Below are 20211 nucleotides of genomic sequence, written 5' to 3'. Positions count from 1 at the left end.
GAACAATGGAAAGCCAGGATCCCCCGCCGAGTGGCAGTCAGGTCTAACCCCAGTGCACCAACCGCGCTCCCCAGGCACTAGACCCCCCCCCCCAAAAAAAAACTGCTACAACCAAATCCTGAATGGTTGATCTATTAGACAGGCCTGCTATGTGGTACTAGGGATGACTTTCGAAGGACAGCTTCAGTGCAAGAACTGCTTCATCTGATCATGTGGAAAGTGTCATGAAAAGAGTAAAGATGGAGTAGGTTGACTGGGATTCTAGTAAAATCTTTTATTTAATTTCAGTCATGTCTCCTAATATTTCCTCCAACGTCCATCTTCATCAGTTTTAGATCAATCTCTTAGAAACATCAATTATAACAGGTCAAGCAGCAGATGAGAAGGAAATGAAAGCAGTCAGGAAGACAAAAAGACATTGGTTTTTAATAGAATCAGCTCATTTCATAGTTCATTTTGTAGAATAAATACTCAGCATTTCTCTAAACCAATAAATCCCCTCAGACCCAATAATACAGGTATCCAGCATGAGAATGTGGACATGTAATCACTTCTGGTATATGGAAAAATGCTTTGTCTAGATTTCCTACAGTTTATTAGACACAACCGTGTGTCTGTATATCATTATAAGTCCTCTGACAATGAGCAGTGGTAGAGTTTTTGATAGGTTTGAGCATAGTTTTTAATGGTTCCTACTTACATATAAAGAAATGACTACAAAAAAACAACTCATGGAGTCCAGAAGGGTTTGTTTTTAAGTCAAAGTTTTGAGTCCAACCTTAAAAAGCAACACTTTTTAATTAAAGAAAATACTCATACAAAGGCAACTTTACTCGTTATCTCCCCATGTTTCAGCTGACCACTTTACAGTATTGATTATAATATAATAAGCAACATTAAATGACATATCGTGAAAATGGGCAATCTGTAGCATTTCAACATAAATGCAAACGTATCAACACCCTTGGTATAGACCTATAATGCATGCATAATTCCTTTCCCGAGTCATGATATTCTGTTTCCATTTTAACTTACAGCAAGTTGTTATGCCATTATGAAAACTGAGTATGAGTCTTTTCCCACAAAAGGTTTATTCTTTCATTTCTATCATGTTTTGAACCAATTCCTCTCATTTATGTCTTATGAAATGTACTAAATTGTTCATAAACTAGATCTTTATTAACAAGTATGGTGACATCATGGTAGTCTGATTACATAACAAAATAAGAAATGGGTATTTAATTGAGAAAACAAATGTATATGTCATTGAAGATGTCAGCTAGATCAGTGATCCATTTCATTCATTAAGCAAATAAAGTCAACCACCTTTGTTTGTGTCCTTGCTCAAACTGCTGTAACTTATGAGCTTCCTTCATGGAAGTCTTAAAACTTGCTTGGTCTTTTCTTTAGCACGTCCTCTGAGGACATATTAGTCAAAGAATAATAAGTTCTGCCCGGCATTTTCCAGCCTAGGTCACTTTAGATTAATTTTTTCTGTCTTGTCTCATTTATTCTAAAAGCAAACTTAAGCCTTGATGCTTCAGTGTAAGTTGCTAAGAAAAGGCTTGCTAAGTTTACCTTTAGAAAGACAAAAATCTGTCTTTTGAAGTAATTGTCTACAATGCATTTTGCACCTTACAAACCAGACAATTCAGGGCACACAGTGAAATGTTACTATTTTCAGAGAGTTCTTGAGATTGCATCTGAGTCACTTAACACAGGCCAATATCTTACATGAACTCTGTTATATCCATGTACCCACTGACACCACAGATATGTCTTACTGTAAGTAAACAGCAAACATACAAACATACAATAGACTGACTCATTTTATAGCTTAATTAAATCTTTTTAAAAGAAAGAAAAGCAGTGTTACTGCTGCCAGAATCAAAGTAAATTGTTGCTGTATATCATTTTTAGGTTGCTCAGTACTTGCAACTAAAAATTACAGCTGCAAATACTAACTAAATTTAAATTTAAATTTTGGGGGATTTGGAAAATATTTTTCTGCAAGAAACGTTTAACAAAGTGGAATCAAATCCTTTAACACTGGCAACATATTGCGGATTATTGAAGAAAGGGCCTACTCTTGCTAAATGGCTCTGCAGATTTTGTGCACACATATTGCCATGACAAAATACTCATTTCTGATACAAAAACACAAACATCCCATCTGTAAGTTACTTCATCTCAAGATGCATCCTATACATGGCTATGTTAGATGTGACTGAAACACAGTTATTTTTATAGTGAGTTTAGTCCATCGTTAATTACCCAAAACTATAGCCCGAATCTCTCAATGAAGTAATTAGACAACTGATGAAAGTTGTTTGTGTTATTATGTTGTTACAGTCTGACATGTAAACAGTCTTTAAATTAGAAATATAGAAAAAAGGTTTTGATGTGACATGGATGCAGAAGTGATCTGATGTCGATGTAGTTTGTCTTGTTTAAGCTGATGCTCTATAAAAAGAGATTAGATACAGGATTTCCTTAAACTGTACATGCTCATATACACTGATTTTTACTGAACCATCTGACAGGGAGAGTTTGGTCCTCTCAGTACAGAAAACAATGTTGCTCTCTTACTCCTGTCAAATGATGCAGAATCACTAAAAACAAAGGCCTAATCCTCGAAAATTTTCATTCAAGACATTTATCATATCCTATTGACACAGCCATCCTATCCTATCTACAAAGACCTGTGTGATTATTTGGGACATCTTTAACAGAGTATGGGATATTTTGTCTAAAATCAGAATATTTTTTCCATTAACTCAAGAGCTGAAATACACCAATGGCATGTGAAAAGACATCAAGAAGTGGGTATTCCGCAGGTAAAGAAGATTAGTCTGTTGAACAGTACAAATATTAAAAATCAGTCTGAAGGAGTGCCTCCTTCGTGTGCCTTTCTCGTAGACCAATGGACAGTTTACCATCTCCTGCACACGTTGGAGCAACAATTAAAACTAGAACTCAAACACATCATTCTGCTTCTTCGCAAGCTTGGCTACCTCCTGCCTGATGGCCTGCACAAGTGCAGAGGTGGAGAGGCTGCTCAGAGGCATGCTGTCCATGTCCTTCAGCACCTGGGGCAGATTTTGCTCAGATGCTGTGGAGGCAGTAGGCTGCTGCTCCAGTGTCTGGTTATATTGCAGGGGAAGTCTGGTGGGGCTTCCTTGTGGGTAACGAGGATTGGGAAAAGCCTCTACATATCCAGGCAAGGGTACCTGAAAAACAGAGTGGTCAGGGCATCACGACACAGCAACTTAATTATGTCCACCTTCTAAAAATCACTGCTGGACAAATGTTTGCTGATCTTTTGTGATGTTGAGTGAATAATTTCCATCTTAACAATGAACTTAAAAATAATGGTTCAGGTTTTGGGTATGTATGACCATATCTGATGGAAAAACTTTATACATGAACCAAAATGACTGGAAAATCAATTATGGTGCACATAAAGATACATGAAATCAAAGTGGCGTTTTATAGAAAAAAAATGCTTTTTTCTTCTACAGGAAACAATCTTTTTTTTTTTTTTAAACAAAGATGTTCATTTAGAAAAGTTGCTCAACTACCCCCATGTTTTCTTGTGTCCACTCAACGCCAGCCTTAAATTCTGTTCAGCAAATGGTTTCTAAATGACACTGGTTCTGCAAAAAGACACTGCATGAGGACATCTGGTTGAAACAGGCACAAACAGGGAAATAGGAGATCATTCCATACAAACAAGGAGAGCCCGGTGCAGGGGAGGACATGGACACAAGGAAGATGATTTATCTAACAAGACAAATTAAATGTTTCTTATCCAGTGTTAAACAGAGGAAATGGCAGAAAAATGTTTGAGAAAAAAGTCTGAGCAGAATAAAAAGATAGTATGCAACAGAGAAAAATCTATGCAGTCCTACACACATAAGACAGATACTGCAAAGTGTTTATTCCTGCAGCCATAAACTGGTGCATTGTTGTACTATGGCATAGTTTGTGGCTTTGTTGTGTTGAACAGATGTTATGGAAAAACATGTTGACAACCAAATGTTAATGATATGATCAAGCATCGTTATTTCACTTAATAATCCTTTATTAAGTCATCTACAGTCATAATAAATCCTTGCTTATGCAACAAATTTCCCAGGAACCACTTTAAATGCTTAATCAACTGCTGTTTGGCATACTGGGACAAATGCTTAAAGTCCCAGTATTAATTCCTGTGACATTAATCATGGGATCTGCTCTCTTTTTTTGTTCTGCTTTTGTTATATGTGGTTTCATGAATGAATGGAAATCGGCTCCCTTACAGAGTCTGCCCATTGTGGAGGAACATCCTCGGGTTCTGGTGGATAGGACATCCAAGAGGGACTGTGATAGGAGGTGGGTGATGTGGAGACAAAATATTCTGAGTGGCCAGGCCTAGTGGCTGGGATGGAGTAGACGGCTGTTATTGGGTTTCCTGTTAAAAAATGAGACAGTGACATTAATTGATTCAAATATAACAAATATATAATTTTTTCCTTTTATTTCAGGGGGCATTTTCTCTGAGCCCCACTATTGTACATAAAAAAAAAGTCTAAATATTGTCACAGATGGAAGATCACAGTGGTCAACATTTGAAATGCTAAGTCATCTCCTCATGCTTACCTGAGTAGTTTGACACAGGCTGTTCAGCAGTGATAGATGGAAGGGCTTCTCTAGTGATTTGACCATATGGGTTGTGTTCATGTTGAGTTCGCATTTCTGTGACAGATGTCTCTGAGCTCCTTCCCTTAGGCCCCAAGTCTGAAGTAGAACTAAATTGAACAGAGATTGCAGAGGTAGAAAGAAAATGCTGTATTAGAATTCTACCAGTAGGTGGCAGTCACACTCCATGTGGAAAAATTACTGACAGCTTTAAAAATCTCTTTATTTCTCTTTGAACTATTTTAATATAACAATTTATATTTGGCTTAAAGTCACAATGGCCACATAACCTCAGCCGGTGAGTCTATCTGAGGCTTTCTCTCTGTCATATTATGCCTTATAATTCTAAAGCACCCTTATGTATGATTTGGTGCATTAAAGATATCCTTAAAAACATATCACTTTTTTTTCTTACATGTTTGGCTTTTTAGTAAGGGATTCAATAATCGTGTCCATGATCTTGAATTTACCGTCTTAAGGAGGTCCTGGGAGGCGGCCCAGTGCGGGGTGGTAAAGGGGGAGGAGAGCCCATGGTCATCTCAGGAAGCTGGGTGAAGCGAAAGGCCTTTAGAAGAAAATTAAAACATTTTATGTTAAGTTTTTTTCTCCTATAGCTATAGACAATGTCGATTCTCTCAGCGTAACTTACTGGTTTAGGAAGGCTGCACTGATACATGTCTGCACCATAAGATGGTACCCACTGCAAGCCTCCCCGCCCACAGCTCATTGTGCCTGGAGCACTGGTCACCACCTCTGTGTAGGGGAGGGGAGGTGGTGCAGGGCTGTAGTGATCAGGATGGGCTTGATGGGTGTGTCTTCCAGATGTGTTCTGTCCCCCTGAAGCCAGACTGAATGCCTCTTCCAGCAGCAAATGCATCTGCTGTCGCACTTCATCGATGGATGGCTGTGAGCTCAGAGTGGATGTCTCTGAATGGCCTTTCAAGCCCCGGCCGTACATGTATCCTCGCGGCCCCATCAAATGATCAACATTCGTCTCTTCAATCAGCTCCGGTTCAGTCTATGACACGAAAATCACAGGAGAGAAGTCACAGCGAATAAAAACTATACACAAGGAAATCTCTTCTAAGCTCTGATGATGTCCTGTTTTGATTTAGGTTTAGACCTGAATCGAAGTTTTCGGAAAAAAAAACCTGTATCAATGCCACAGGCATTATCATCTCTGTTGTATTGTAGTTTTCTGACCCACCTAATTATCTTTTACCTCGCCCACCTTTTTTTCTAACATTTTCTACTTTCCTGTCACAAAGTTTCTTCTTTAGCGACAGATTGCATCTATTCTGATTTTTACTCAGTGACAAATATGTGAGTTAATGCTGCCCTACTTCCTGTGCGAATGGAGGACAGCCAGGGGAAATCTAGCATAGTCCATCTCATAAATCAGGCCCTCTGAAACACAAAAAAGCCAAGGCTTACATCTACAATCATACAAAAGGGATTTGTATGGTTGCAGGAATTTTTAAAAAGTTAAATTGTAGCTCTTTCAGGGTATTGTCCCAGATATTTCTATTAGGGCTAAACAGCTGACTACACAGAATTTAACTACAAAATAAACTAACTTAACTTGTGCTCATCAAAAAAGAGAAAATAATTACAGGTTTTAAGGCATTGTCTGTGAGATAATTCTTAAGGTGAGACGCATTTTTGGGAACAAGTATAAACTGAATTGATCAAATATAAAAATAAAAGTAGTCATCAGAGCAAAAATATATAACATGCAATTGCAGGACATGATCCGTTTCACAGAAATCTTCCATTTAGCTATGCCAGTGTGTCAAAATGCGAAGCACCACAGTCAGTTAAACTTTTCTAGCAGTGAGAAGTGAAATGGACAGCAGGTCAGAGAGAGTTCAGTGAATTATTTCCATCACTTCCTGAAAATAAAAATGCTTTTTGGGAATGAAGTGAAGAATCACTCAAATATCCTCAAATATTCTGAACTCATGACCAAAGAACGTCAGAACAGTAAGAGAAGGGACACAAGCCTGCCATCCTGGGATGCATTATGTATCAATACGATGGGAGCTTATAAACCTTTACTTTTAATTATAAATGACCCACTGCTCTGCATTCAGTTTTTTGTGACACACTTGAAAACACACCTGAGATGACAAGGTTGGATATCTAGCTTTGTATTTTCTATTTAACAGAACAATGAAGAAGAAAATCCGCACTGGCTGATCATGATCTTTTGATGTCATGTATGTGGTTAATAATAGGTTGAAAATGATCACATCCGGGCTTCTGATTACATTATCTAAACATCATCAGTAATTGTCTCAGTGTTGCTCTGTCAGCCGGGTAACAACTGCTTGCACCTTTCCTCAGTTGAAAAGCTACACACACATTGTTATTGTATTTAAAGGGCACAAAACGTTTGTCTAGTAACCCATTAGTAACCCATATTACCATAACATCTGACATACTCACACAATTTAATGCAATGAATGTGGGACGAGTCCTGTTAATGGGTGAAAATGCATTTCAAGATTCAGATCAAGCTAATATCGGGCTTCATTAGGCCTTTTGTCATCAAATATCTGTGTTCCAAGGTTGCTCTTCATATAGCATGCATTTTTCACTGCTGTCCCTTTACAGCAGAGCAGTAAGTGAACCAATGTTCACAGAAATACAAGAAAATGGGCCAATGTGCATTAAGAAAAAAATTCTGCAACTTTAAAAGCCACACACTCTTTTTGTCCAATTTAAATGCCTCATTTAAGGTTTGGCAGAGCTGTGGAAATCATCTGAGCATTGAGGACCGTGGACTTTGTTCCCCATCAGAATCTCTTAAAAGTAAAAAGGTCAACAGCAGCAGTTATACCCTGGTGTACTCTATATATTACCATTTTAGTATTCTTTTTAAATAGCTTTTTTTAAATTATGAAGATATCTTTTAACCACTAATTGGCTGATTTAGTTGGGCATGCAGGATTTGTGCAGGTTTGCATGTGACTCACATCATAGCCGCTGTTGCGAATGCCTCTCCTGGGTCTCTCTCTCATTACAAGCAGGTCCATCTCTGTTCCTCCAGGGCTTGGACTGCTCAGACTTTGTCTGCTGCGATAGGCCATCTGCCCTACCTGGGAATGTCTGCCAGAAAGAGTACAGACTGGATTCAATAGAAATCAGACCTCAACTACAGCATCATTAATTCAAAACCTCTAAATTACTCTTTCAGCTGTAGTGTGCCTGGACTCAATGGTCTGAGGTACAATAAACCTCATCATCTTTATTGCATCTGACATGATGAACTAGGTGGGAAAAGGTAATGCGGTACCGTCTGGAAAGCTGCAGGGAGTTGTTACACAGTTGTTACACAGGCAGTGCTTAATTTTATGAAAACATAAAATGACATAAGGGATACAAATTTCATATGATGGAAATATTTTTTTTTTGTTTACGATTCCAGTGAGATGTGGTGCTCATAAAGCATATGGATAAACAATACACCAAATAATACAAAAGATAACAGACTGACAGGAAATGTTGGTGCTTCCACTGGCAACAGAGAGGATTTTGCCAGTAAACAGCCGCTTATGTTGCTCAATAGGATGCAGGTTAAAAATGGTAATAAACCTTCTATGAGCCAACACACAAGACAAGATCAAAACATGTGCTTGTTGAAAAAAAAATACTATATAGATACATTTTACACAGTATAAATACTGAAATTTCAGAATCTTTTGTTTAAATCTTTACTTTTTTATGCCTCAGATTCAAGTCTCAGTATTGGTTATTTTCCCATATTCCCATTTGCCTACAGAGAATTCTCAAAAATAGCAAAGAAAAAAACTTTTTTTTCCACTCTTTTTGTTCTTTTGGCGAAGATATAAGATTAATGCATAATGTTAAATTAGGTATTCAGTCCTTGACTCTGAACAGGTGCATCCCTCTGTCAGCAGTCCTTACCTAGCTGCTACAGTCTGACAAGACTCAACATTTGCCTATTTGTATTCATTGAACATAATCAAGAATGCACACACATGACGGTGTACTGTTTGTCGGCGTGAAAATCAAACCATGAGGTTAAGAGGATGGTTCTTAGACTGTGAGCAAGGTTTGTGTAAAGGTGCAGATATTGTAGGGAATAAAAAAAAAATCTAATTAATCTTACATGTATGTAAAAAGGATATTAGCTACTACTATCAAGGTCTTGTCAAATTGTGGCCTGAAAGGTCAACAAAAAGCAAAATGGTCTTACTGACAATCAGACTTCATATGTGGATTAAATAAAACAGGACAGTTCACAACTATTGCAGTATTTACTTATGGTAGTGTCCGAACAGAAAACATCCCTCATTAAAATCTACCTTTCAGACAATGAAAAACAAAAGTCAATGATCTCATGAGAGAAAGACTGAACTATTTTGCTACAATTGCCAAGAGTCTGTGTGGAGAAAATCATCTCATTAATAGCCATCCAGATGATTTCCTATAACAGAGGATGAGAGAGAAGTCAGTAAGGAGGAAAGGAGGAAGAAATGTATGGAGGAAAATATAGATCAATCCTGAGGGGAAAACTGAGTTCTAGCAACCTGGACCTACTTGTGTGGCTTCTGTTCCATCTATTGCATCTCTGGAGAGAGCTGGTTCAGCCTGACTGTTTCAGCCAAGAAACAGGGTGTGCTTACAAAGTAAAGGGTGAACCAAGCATGTTGGATCACAACTAATAACATTAAAGGTTGCCATTATGTAAAAAGATACTTGAAACAGGTACAAAGTGAAGGGTTTGGGGGACCTATAACAAATCTTTTCATTTAATCTTTCATTTTTTTAATTCATTTCTAAAACACACACCAAAAAGAATGTTTTCTCCAGCTTCATGAAAAGACTGCCCATGTTTAAGTGCACCTGTAATTTAGAAAAACAGCAACTTGCTAATACTTGTGTCTCCAGTATCAAAGCTCAGGAACAAAAACAGACAGAACCAGTTATTCTGAAACGGCCTATTTATAAATACATGATGCTAAGATTTCAAGAGACAGTGCCATGTATGTATTAGCTGTTTACAATGGCAAGCATGGATATATAACCAGCTGAATGTTTTAAACCCAAATCAAAATGACAGGGCATGTGTATCCCCTCCACCCCTCTCCCCTGTTTAGATTCACCCATACCAAGGTTCCACTTGCTTTCTCCACTCCCTCCTCACCTTCTGTGAGACTTGACGTAAGTGGAACTTCGCTCATCATCGGGTTCCAGTGGTCTCCCATGCTCACCAGCTTCCCTCCCCTCATGGCCATACCACTGTTTGTGCGGTAGGGCCCGGCCTCCACTGCTGCTGCTTCCATTGGCAAACGGGAAATCATAATAACCCTTCTTCTTAGCCTTTAGTCTCAGTTTGTTCCTGTAGTGCTCAATGTCTGATTTCTGCTTTAGTGCCAAATTGACCTGCAAAGAAAATCAACCAAAGGATGCAACAGAACATGGAGAGATCAGAGCAAAAGCAGAAACAAGAGTTGTCTTGCTGAGAGCAGTGGGATTTTGATGCTTTAAATGATAATTGGACGATTAATGAGACAGTTCATTACGAAATAATTTATTTATCACACAATATTCACAGTCAAAAATATATAGATCACTATGATAAAAATATATAATTATGTTGTTCAACATGTTATTTAACCATGTTTTGCTCTTCTGGAGACAACAAAAGCAAAACAAAACTAAAAAACAACTTCTTTAACTTGCAAAAAATGTATTCATTAATTTTCACCACACCATCCAGTCTTATTCAGTGTCACGGGGAAGGCAGAGCCCATCCCAGAGATCAGCAGGCAAGATGCAGAGCACACCCTGTACGCGTCACCAGTACATCGCAGTGGGCAACACATAAACATTATTAGATTTATATACATTTTTGCTGTTCATCCAGACACATGAATATGAATATAATTCCAGATTTATCCTGGAGAAAAACAGCTGTTCTTTAAGATGAAAGGACTACCTTCTCAAATACTCAAATGTAGCTGCAGTCAGTTAAAATAAAACTATTTTACTGACAAATCTAAACCGATCGGGTAAACGTCTGCAGCTTATTTATATTTAGGAGAGGCCACACATAGCAAGGAAAACCTACTTGCACTCTCCATTTTCGAGAAGAAGGCATATCATTATCTAAGTCTGCCAGAAAAGAAAAAAAGAAGGTGCTCACCATGAGGTACAAACCATTCATAAGCCTCAAAACCGGATAACCAGATTAAAGGTTGGAGAAGGTTTGAAACAGCTTTTTATCTACAGCACATAAAATAATCTCTAAAAGATGTAAAAGTCATGTGATGGTTTGATCAAACATGGTGTACAATATCAACGGCTCCCAGATGTTATTGTAACAAGACATAAAAAGTTTAATAGGCTCAACATTTAGGGATATCTGCTGCTCATATTCAAACAATAGCTGCAAATTTTACTGGTTGATGCTTAAAAGTTGGCATAAGTTACCCCAAAAGACACTGCAAATGTAAGTAAGGAGGTTTTGAAATAAAAGAAGTGGAATATTCTACCACGGCTAAGCTGATATTTGATCTCATTTTGATGTAGCAGAGTTACACTTGCTGAAGACAAACTAAAGGCAAGGAGACAAATGAAAAAATGATAATGTCATACAACTGGCAAAGAATCACAACTGAAGATATCTTTATTGCAAAAACTTGATGTTTCAATGGATTTTCAATGGAGTACTAAAATGAACAACTGTATTTATTTAGAATTATGTTGATTTGTTCAATTACATCCGAGCCTGGGAAAAGGGACTCATGTGTTTTTTTTCACATATAGTTGTCTTCATATTTATTCAGACCCTTTCATTAAAGAAGGAAAAAAACAGCTGCCTGCAAAATAAGCTGAAAAAAGTAATAATAAATAAAAAATGTATGAAAATCATTACATTATTTTCTAATTCTGGTTCAATAGAAATGGGTTTTTTTAAAAAGCACGCAAATAAGATAATTTATTACATATTACATCACTCATAAACTAATATTTTGTTGAACAATCCTTTAATGTTTCCGCTACAGACAGGTGTTTTCTGTTCCTCTCAGTCAGACTTCTGCACCTTTTGACAGGTATTTTACTCCACTGTTCAACAGAAAAGTGCTCTAATTTGTCCAGGACCAATTTGTTTGTTTGTTTGTTTTTCTTTTTTCAACTCAATTAAATGTAAAAACATTGTCTTATATTACTAAATTATATTTTTGCAATTTTTTAGTTATTGTTCCTTTTTTAAGTCTCCAGTTATTTGAGTGACTGTTGTAAATTCAGCCTTTTCTTTTAATGAAACAGTAGGAATACATATGAGCACAACTGTGTAACAGGCTATATCTTATTGAATATGTTAATGTAAAACAAATAAAATAACAAATCTCTGTGTACAACTATTCCTGTACTCCACTTCACTCAAAACCAGAGAATGTTTTCTAATAGTACCATGTTACTCTTATAGACGTACTGATTTAAAAAATATTTTCATGTCAAATTAAATGAATGACTTCCATTAAATGCTTTATGCCTGTATTTGTGTATATGGCTGCATATATTTTGTCTAAAAGTGGACATGTGCCAGATGCTTCACCTCTCCATTGACGATGGCTGAGTCCTGACTGCGGTTAGAGGACGCAGGGTGGGAGTAGTTGGTCTGAGCTGCCATGGGCTTTATGGAAATGAGCTGCAGGGAGCCAGAGGAGGTGTCATATGGATCTGAAGAACAAAGGAGTTCACAAAACAAAAAGACAACAAATACCTGTAATTGTTACATGTCAGTTTAAAGAGGAATGAAATGTCACATTTCGTGTCTGACCCTGCACTCTGTCACTGTCAACAACAGTTGTTTGTCTGAGTAAATAGACTGGTGGATGGAGGCGATAGATCGCAAAGACAACTTTGGCTTCCAAGATTGTGGCAGTGCATCTGTGTGATAAATTGCAAAAAACTGACTTTGCAATTTCAGTCTTTATCTATCAGACAAGCCGGATTCAGTTCAAGTTTCCCTTAACTCAGCTGATGAATTATTCACATCCAGCCAATAAGAAAATCACAATCTGGCAAACTCGATTCAATTTACAAGCAGAGTGCCTGAATTAAATGAATTTATCTCACACCCACCACACGAGCAGCATTTAGCTTCTGAAGACAGGAATAGAACAGGAAATAATTCAAAATCTTAACGCTTTTTACCCAGAAAAGCACGAGATGCTACGCATGTTTTTTCCTCTACTTTTACTCTTGAGCACTGCTGCATGTGTGCATGTGCTGCTGTGTCACAGTATTCGGTCCCGAGACACACCATATCATGTCAGCAGAGGGCTGATTTCATGCATATTAATTTGGTCCATCTCTGCTTACCGCTGAGCCGTTACCTTTCTGACTGCAAAAAAGCTGCAGTGCATGCTTTTAGGGTACCCATGTGTTTGAGAAACTGAGGCGGTTAAAGCATTTTCAAAATAGAGTAGAATAGGTTTTTTTTTTTTTCTTTTCATTTGTGACACATCTGACCTTGCTTGCAGGGGAGCAGCAGAATAATCATTCCTATTTGCATCTACAAAGCGACTCTCACCGTCCCTCTTGCGCGTCTCCTCCTTTGTCAGTTTCTGCTGTGCTGTGACTTTCGGCACCGCCAGGCCCCTGCCGGAATTCGGCTTCTCTGATTCGTTGCTGATGACGGAACCATCTTCACTTGGCAACTTGCTGCAAGTAACCATAGCAACAGGAGAGGCGGTAAGCTCTCAGGAAGCTGGGCTCGCAGTCACGTTATGTCATCCCTCCCTTTCACAACATCACCTTCCTCTCTTAAGTTGTCCAGTGGCCATAATGTAACATTACTGTATTTGTTTGTTTTTTTGGGGGGGGGGAGAAACTACTGTTCATTTTAAAACTGTTTTCTCACTGGCTTTGCCCTGAACAGATAGTAAATGAACATAAGTTATAACACCAAAATTTCATTATTTACTTTATAAAAAAGATATTTTCTGGGAAAATGTGTCTCTATGCTTGTATATCCACTGCATCTGCATTGTGATGTATCATTAAGTATGTGTCTTGTACATTTCCAACCAGGCAGTGTTCACATTTGGTTTCTGCATTAATTGAACAAACAGTTGCTCTAATTCTTATCCAGTTCTTATTTCACTCTGCCTTCAAACAATGTACTGTAGCCAGAATTAGAGCTGATCAAGCCTTTGCTCAGACTACCACAAGGCTGACAGTAACATCAAAGCACCATGGTCTATCCCCTAATTGTCTGGTAAAATTGATAAGAGCAAAAAGAGAGACGGTGGAACAGCGGTCACCCTCCCCTGCTCTAATTGAAGTAGCGTTGCAGAGAGCCAGTTCCACATATTCGTCACAGCCGCAGCGAAGAGGTATAATGTGTTCAAATCCATTGAGGTGTACAGATAACGTTAACACTGCGTTGCTGTAAGGATTTTACGCCTGATCCTGTGCCGGTGTTTACAACATTTGATTGGCCTTGGTCATATGGATGATTCAGAGAACCATAAAAAAAAAAAATTAAAAAAAAAGCAAGTTCCATTGCACTTGCAAAACAGATCCCTCTGTCACTTACATTGTATGTTTAGTTGTAGGAGTTTACTGAAGAATACTGTGACTTTTTTTTTTCTTTCTGTTATCTGTTTGCCCTGCAATGGACTGGCGAGCTGTCCAGGGTGTACCTTGTCTTTCCCCCAAAGACTGCTGGGATAGGCTCCAGCTTCCCTGCGACCCTTTATTGGATTAAGCGGTTAGGATAATGAATGAATGAATGAAAGTAATCTGTATTTTTTTTAAACTAAAATATTAATATGAATTACTAAGTAAGAGTTCATAATCCCTTACCTGGTCATATGAAAGCCTTTTAACAGGACTCACTATTGTGAACGAACTTTTAAGACATCTACATCTACAGTCATTTGTGACAGAATTTCTTCCTGCTTTTCTGCAGTGGAGAACTGGCAAAAGCTGCCTGGACAAAAGCTCATTTTTCAGATGTGTGAGCGTGACAGTGTTTTCTGATTTTGACATCTGTTTATTTCATATTTGTACGGATCGGTAGGGATGGAGTTTGCAAATTATTTTAGAATTTTCGATTTTGATTAATGAAAATGACACAAAATATCATATTTTCAGCTGAGCTCTTGCTGAAAGCCCTATTTGGGTGAAAACTGTAAATTTAAGTCTGATCATCACAACATGTTTGTAGAAAGCTTCATATCATGATCAAAGGAGTTTTCTGAGGACTTAAAACTTGTTGATGCAAATTAAACCAACAATATTATTTTTTCAAGAAAGTTTTCTGACTTAAAAAAAAGTGAAAGATTTTGTACAAATGGAGGAAACAAGCAAAAAAGATTCCTGAGAATAAAAGTAAAGTTTAATAGGCTGCAGGACTTCCAGGCTGTCCAGAAAGAACACTGCTGCCTGTCTACAGTTTGCTAAAGGGTTAAAAATATTAAAGACTCCTGTAATCTCAGTGTCCTCCTGATGTCTGATAGGAATGTTGTTGAAGGAGCTGAAGCAAACAATTTATCTGAAGAAGCACACCAGTATCTCCGAGTTAAAGATGTTGTGTAACAACATATAAGTGGAAATTCTGATCATTTATCTGCAGGGCTGATCACCGTTCTGCCTTCATGAACAAAAATGTCAAGCAAATACTGCAAAGCTCTGCAAATGTTTACCACTCAAGGATAAACTTTGACATTTGATAATTGTTCTAAATACATTAGTATTTTCCTATTTTTGCCTCATTTGTTTCATATTGTCATTCTTGTCTTCTGTCATGACTTTTTCAAAAACCTGAAAAATCTTTCATCATATTTTTGCTGAAATCCAAAAAATCTAAAAGGTCCAAAAATTTTGAAGCATCAGTTATATACTGTAATAACTTGCTATAGTGATGACATCTACAGCTTAACAATTTATGAAAAAAAAAAAAAAACCTCAGACCAAAAAGTGGCTGAATGTTAATTTAAAAACCTTTGCCTCAGGAGTGCTAAAGAAGTCATTCCTACGGCTCCACCAGGCTTTGGGATGACTAATTTGTGACACAAATCTTACTTGATATCATTATCCTGGATGGCATTTTATAATGTCAACATTTTGTATTCCTCTTTAAAACAATTTAACATGATTTAAGGTGGCAATTAATTTCAGAAAAAAGTGTTACTGGCTGTCAAATTTCTCCAACCCATTACGAGGACCCTGGTAATGATTAACAATCATTCAGGACTAGGGTTCAATCAGGGCAGACAAAAGGCCCAAAGGGATCTCATGGTGTTATTGTTCTTCTCTGTGTGATCCAGGAGATTTCTGAATGACCACCAATATTATCTTGGATATTACACACATACTGTAAACAAATGTGTCAACTAAGCACAATTTTCTAATTCTCTCTGTTAAAGAGAAAACCTTAAATTATTCTAAATAAATCTAAATAACTGTGCTGTTCCACTCTAACACGCTAACATGGGACAGATGTGATTTGAGACAACGGAGATCCCTGAAAAGTTCCACATCTAATGATAAGCTTTAATTAACTGGGATGGTGTCCATATGATTAACACCTTTTATTAAGCAAAGCTACAACATGTAGAGATGATAGACAGACAGATCTGCTGCAACACCATCTCAAAAGACTCCTACTATGAACATACACTCAATTACCAGGTAAAGAAGTAATTAATGCACATCATCTAATCAACAGATGCAGTCTTGAATGTAATTTTGGGAGGAGCTTCCTTAGACTATTGATTATAAGCATCTTTAATGATTTGCTTGATCTCTACACAAACACACATCTCTGTATAACAGGTCTTTATGAGTTCATGCCTGCTTTCAATTCAGCAAGTAACCTGTTTTATTTGAATGCTGTAAGCAGGTTATTAATTTGATTTTATGGCCATCTTAAATAACAAAAAAGACGAAAAAGATTCTGCCCCCTGCTAGACTGAATGTAAATAAGATTTTTTTTTTTTTATCCTGATGCTGTCTGTCTGAAAGCTGTTAAAAGTTAAAACGTATATAGCTTTTTAGAAGTGAGAAGGTGAACTGTGGGAGTAGAGAAAGTTGTACCTTTTGTGTTTCTCAGCAGTGAGGCTTTTCTTGCTGGCAGTCCCGTCCTGTTGCAGAGCCTTTTCTAGGGACAGTGATGTGTCCCGGATTTGTAAGGACATCACTAAAGTATCCTGACTGACAGGCAGCGTCTCTTCATCCCCACCCTGTTGGCCCAGGTGCTGTTTAGCGTAGTCAAAACCCTGGACCGGCTGATGGAGAGAGAAATGGGGAGTTTTAAGGGGTTGTTCATGATTCATTTCTTCTTCTGTAGTCATGAAAGGTGAAAGGTGAAACAATGACACATTGGCTGGGTATAAGTATAAAAGGGTGTTTTTAAATGTCCAGAGGATTAAGAAATAAAACATGGATTTCTGCACTGCTATGCCTTTAAATAGAAAAGCACGGATTTTTCCAAATTCTTGTCAATTAAATACCTCACATGGGGCTGGGATAAGATGACATTTGCAGAACGTTGCTTAAATGATGTACTGAATCTAAAAACAGGATACTTTGTGGATAAGGAAGATAAAAAATTAGACTTAACACTCGGTGTAACAGAGAAAAGAGGCCAATAAACTTCACAGCCACACTACAAATAAACACACACCTATACACTAAAATATTTAGGACTGCTGTCATAACAGTGTCATAAATTGTCAGGCACACATCGCTGCGTCAAAGCAGTCCAGCCAAAATGAAAAATCAATGTGATACTCCCCTGAACATTAATCCTCTGCAACATAGACATGCAGACACACAGTGAGCAAAGATTTCTATTGAAAAGGCTACCGTTGGCGGTCTTTAAAGAAACTCTAGCAAGCAGTTATGAAGAAAAGGGGTTGGCTTGCACACAGTGAGTAATGCTGAGGAGCAAGTGTGAGAGCATTATTTAAAATTTTAGATCTACATTGCAGCATTGTAAAAAATTTTTGTTGGCTTCTACATTTCTCATTAGCATTGTGCGCTCTATCAATAATGTTGTGTTGGTTTGTCAGGACACTTAATAGACTATTCATAGTATTCTGGTGAAGTTAAGTTGTTGAGGTGCCTCTTTTACAAGGAGAGGCTTTGCTGAACTTGAAAATAACTGCTCCCAAACCACAACTGAAGCACGGCTTGGGTTTAATACAGAAGAATTTTACAGTTTTCTCTTTAATGAAGTTCAATATATAAAGCAGTGGGTAGTGCAGGGAGTTATACTCAGCATATTCATTTGTCTACTCTGATATCTGCCAGGCAAACTAAGCCAACACTAACTAAACAACAGACAGAGATGGAGAATTGAAACTTTAATTGGGGCATTGTAATGACCCCTGATGCAACCATAAGGAAAGTGGTTTTCAGTGTTGCACAAAATAAACAGGTGCCATTAACAATACAGACAAAAGGTCTTTATGCTTGGGGAAAAAAAGGGAAAATAATAGCTCTATAATAACCGTACCCTGTACAGTTTAGTCTTTCAATTTTTACCGTCTGGAGGCTGATTTAACAAGAACAGGCAATACCAGCCTTTCATCCGAGAAAAAAGGTTTGTTGTTCTGAAGTGCTGTTATAGCCTTGGTTTTCATCAGCACAGCAGGATTTATTGAAATATATCAGCAGTGTTTTGCCTGCCCAGAATCCCATGTAAATCCCACTGCTGGCTCAGTTGAGCCTTGGAAATAAAATGCAGATTGGTAATGAGAAGAAATTCAGAGACGATTACCTGGTGATAATAGCCCACGTCTCTCCGATAGGCCATCTGAAAAAAGTAACATTTTAAACAGTGTTAAAGTAGTTTGTGTTCCATTCTGACCAGGATTTTTTGGATGTATTAAAGACACACTATGTAACTTTCTGACTTCAATATTCCACATTTCTGTCTTGTTTTATAGCACAGTGGCATTTATTATGTACATGTCTGGAGTCGTCACCCCTCAGCACCATCTGGAGGCTGAGATGCCACACTTCACAACCTGCTTTTTCTCGCAATGAATCACACGCTAGCAAGCAGATTCACCACGCCGCTCACTTTGGATGCACACTGTGGCTGATTCAGCAAAGAAACACAAGTAAACGTTGTCAGAGGTGGAAAGAAAAAGAAAGTGAGAATGGGATAGTGCAAGCGACAGGGCAAGACTCAATATAGGACCGAGTGTTACTGTCTGGAGAAAGCTCACAGTTGAGGTAGAATGCAAGATGGATGCTGAACTAGCTACTGAGAAAATCCGCCAAAGTTCCATAGTGCACCTTTAATAGGATTGTTTTGACAGTAATTCAAATCTCAAAAAGTTACCAATTTCAGTCATTGTCTTACTTGTAGCAGACAGTAGTCATCACACTCTTTAGTTGGGGGAGGAGGAAAGGAAGGATAATGAACAAGCCAAATTAACACCTACTTTGAACACTCATCTCAAGCACATTTTTGCCATCTAAAACAGTACAAACATTTTAAAAAATAGCATATTATTTCAACAAATGCTATGTTGTGTCATTCATTGCCCTCATTTGTATTTTTCTCTCTGGATATGCAATATGGAAGATTGCTCTGTTTTTCTTTTAAGTATTTATTTTTCATTATGCCAATACTAAACAACTGGTCATAGTTATGCCAATCGTACCTTATTTATAAGATTGTTGTACTGCAACACAGTACTATTCAAACACCTTTACTTGCTTTGGATTTTAGTACTCTTCGTAAATAAGTAATTCAGCAAGTCCATAGACTCGATTTTTTTCAATAAATGTACACTGTTAGCTAACTACCCTTGCTTTGCTTATTCTTTGTCATAGACTGAAGCATTTAACTGCAAGGTTAATTTTATTCTATTACCCTGTTCACCCTCCAGTTTAAACATGGTATCTTTCAGCTTCTATTCCAGCAAACTAAAATGGATGCTACACTTGTCAGACCAGCGGAGATGAATCCTCCTGACCTTTCCTATCAGCATCTGTAAAAACATCTTGAGTAAGGATCCACACAAGCTCATGTTGCCGTGGCCTGGAACATGTCTGGTTGGCCATTGAAGCTCCCTCTTTGAGCTGGCATGTGTCTGTTTCACTATGAAGAGTCTCAAACAACAACTAGTACGTTAAGCTTGATGCTTACTTGCCCGTGGGCAAAGTGCCGTCTAGCAGGGGTGAAAAGCAAGACACAATCGGCGATACTAAGCTTGTACCATGACGGTGCTCACAGTTGAACATAAAAAGAGAAAATAGATTAATTTTACCATAAAGGCAGTAAAAATGTCCTCCCCAAATCCCTAAAGCTGCTGGCAAGTTTTGGTCTCATGGAAAGACCACCCCTTCAATGGTAAAAACCTGATAAACGGCGTTTCTGTCATGTTCTGTCTTCTTTGGTTTGGGTTTTGCTTTCTTGTTTTGTATCTGAGCTCTAGTTTCCTGTTTCAGTTTGTATTTTTTTTTTCCTTGTTCTTTGATGTCTAGTTTCCTGTTTTGCTTTCCTGTTCATTAGCCCATCTGGTC

General features: G+C 37.8%; 1 protein-coding gene across 1 annotated transcript in view; it reads right to left on the bottom strand.

Annotated features, from left to right (window-relative positions):
- Positions 1 to 2969: 2969 nt before the first annotated feature.
- Positions 2970 to 20211, bottom strand: part of kiaa1549lb (KIAA1549-like b) — a gene marked incomplete at both ends in the record, with an annotated part of 69290 nt that continues 52048 nt past the window's right edge. The window contains 11 exons of the mRNA XM_079255444.1: positions 2970 to 3230; positions 4302 to 4453; positions 4642 to 4790; positions 5151 to 5245; positions 5330 to 5698; positions 7659 to 7791; positions 9854 to 10092; positions 12272 to 12396; positions 13253 to 13383; positions 16765 to 16955; positions 18452 to 18487. Coding sequence (XP_079111570.1) covers positions 2970 to 3230; positions 4302 to 4453; positions 4642 to 4790; positions 5151 to 5245; positions 5330 to 5698; positions 7659 to 7791; positions 9854 to 10092; positions 12272 to 12396; positions 13253 to 13383; positions 16765 to 16955; positions 18452 to 18487 — 1881 coding nt within the window. The remainder of the gene's footprint in view (positions 3231 to 4301; positions 4454 to 4641; positions 4791 to 5150; positions 5246 to 5329; positions 5699 to 7658; positions 7792 to 9853; positions 10093 to 12271; positions 12397 to 13252; positions 13384 to 16764; positions 16956 to 18451; positions 18488 to 20211) is intronic.

This window comes from Telmatherina bonti (genome assembly GCF_933228915.1).
Source record: "Telmatherina bonti genome assembly, chromosome: 1".
Lineage (NCBI taxonomy): Eukaryota > Metazoa > Chordata > Actinopteri > Atheriniformes > Telmatherinidae > Telmatherina > Telmatherina bonti.
The sequence above is the reverse complement of the archived record's forward strand: the minus strand, read 5'-3'. Positions and strand labels throughout refer to the sequence as shown.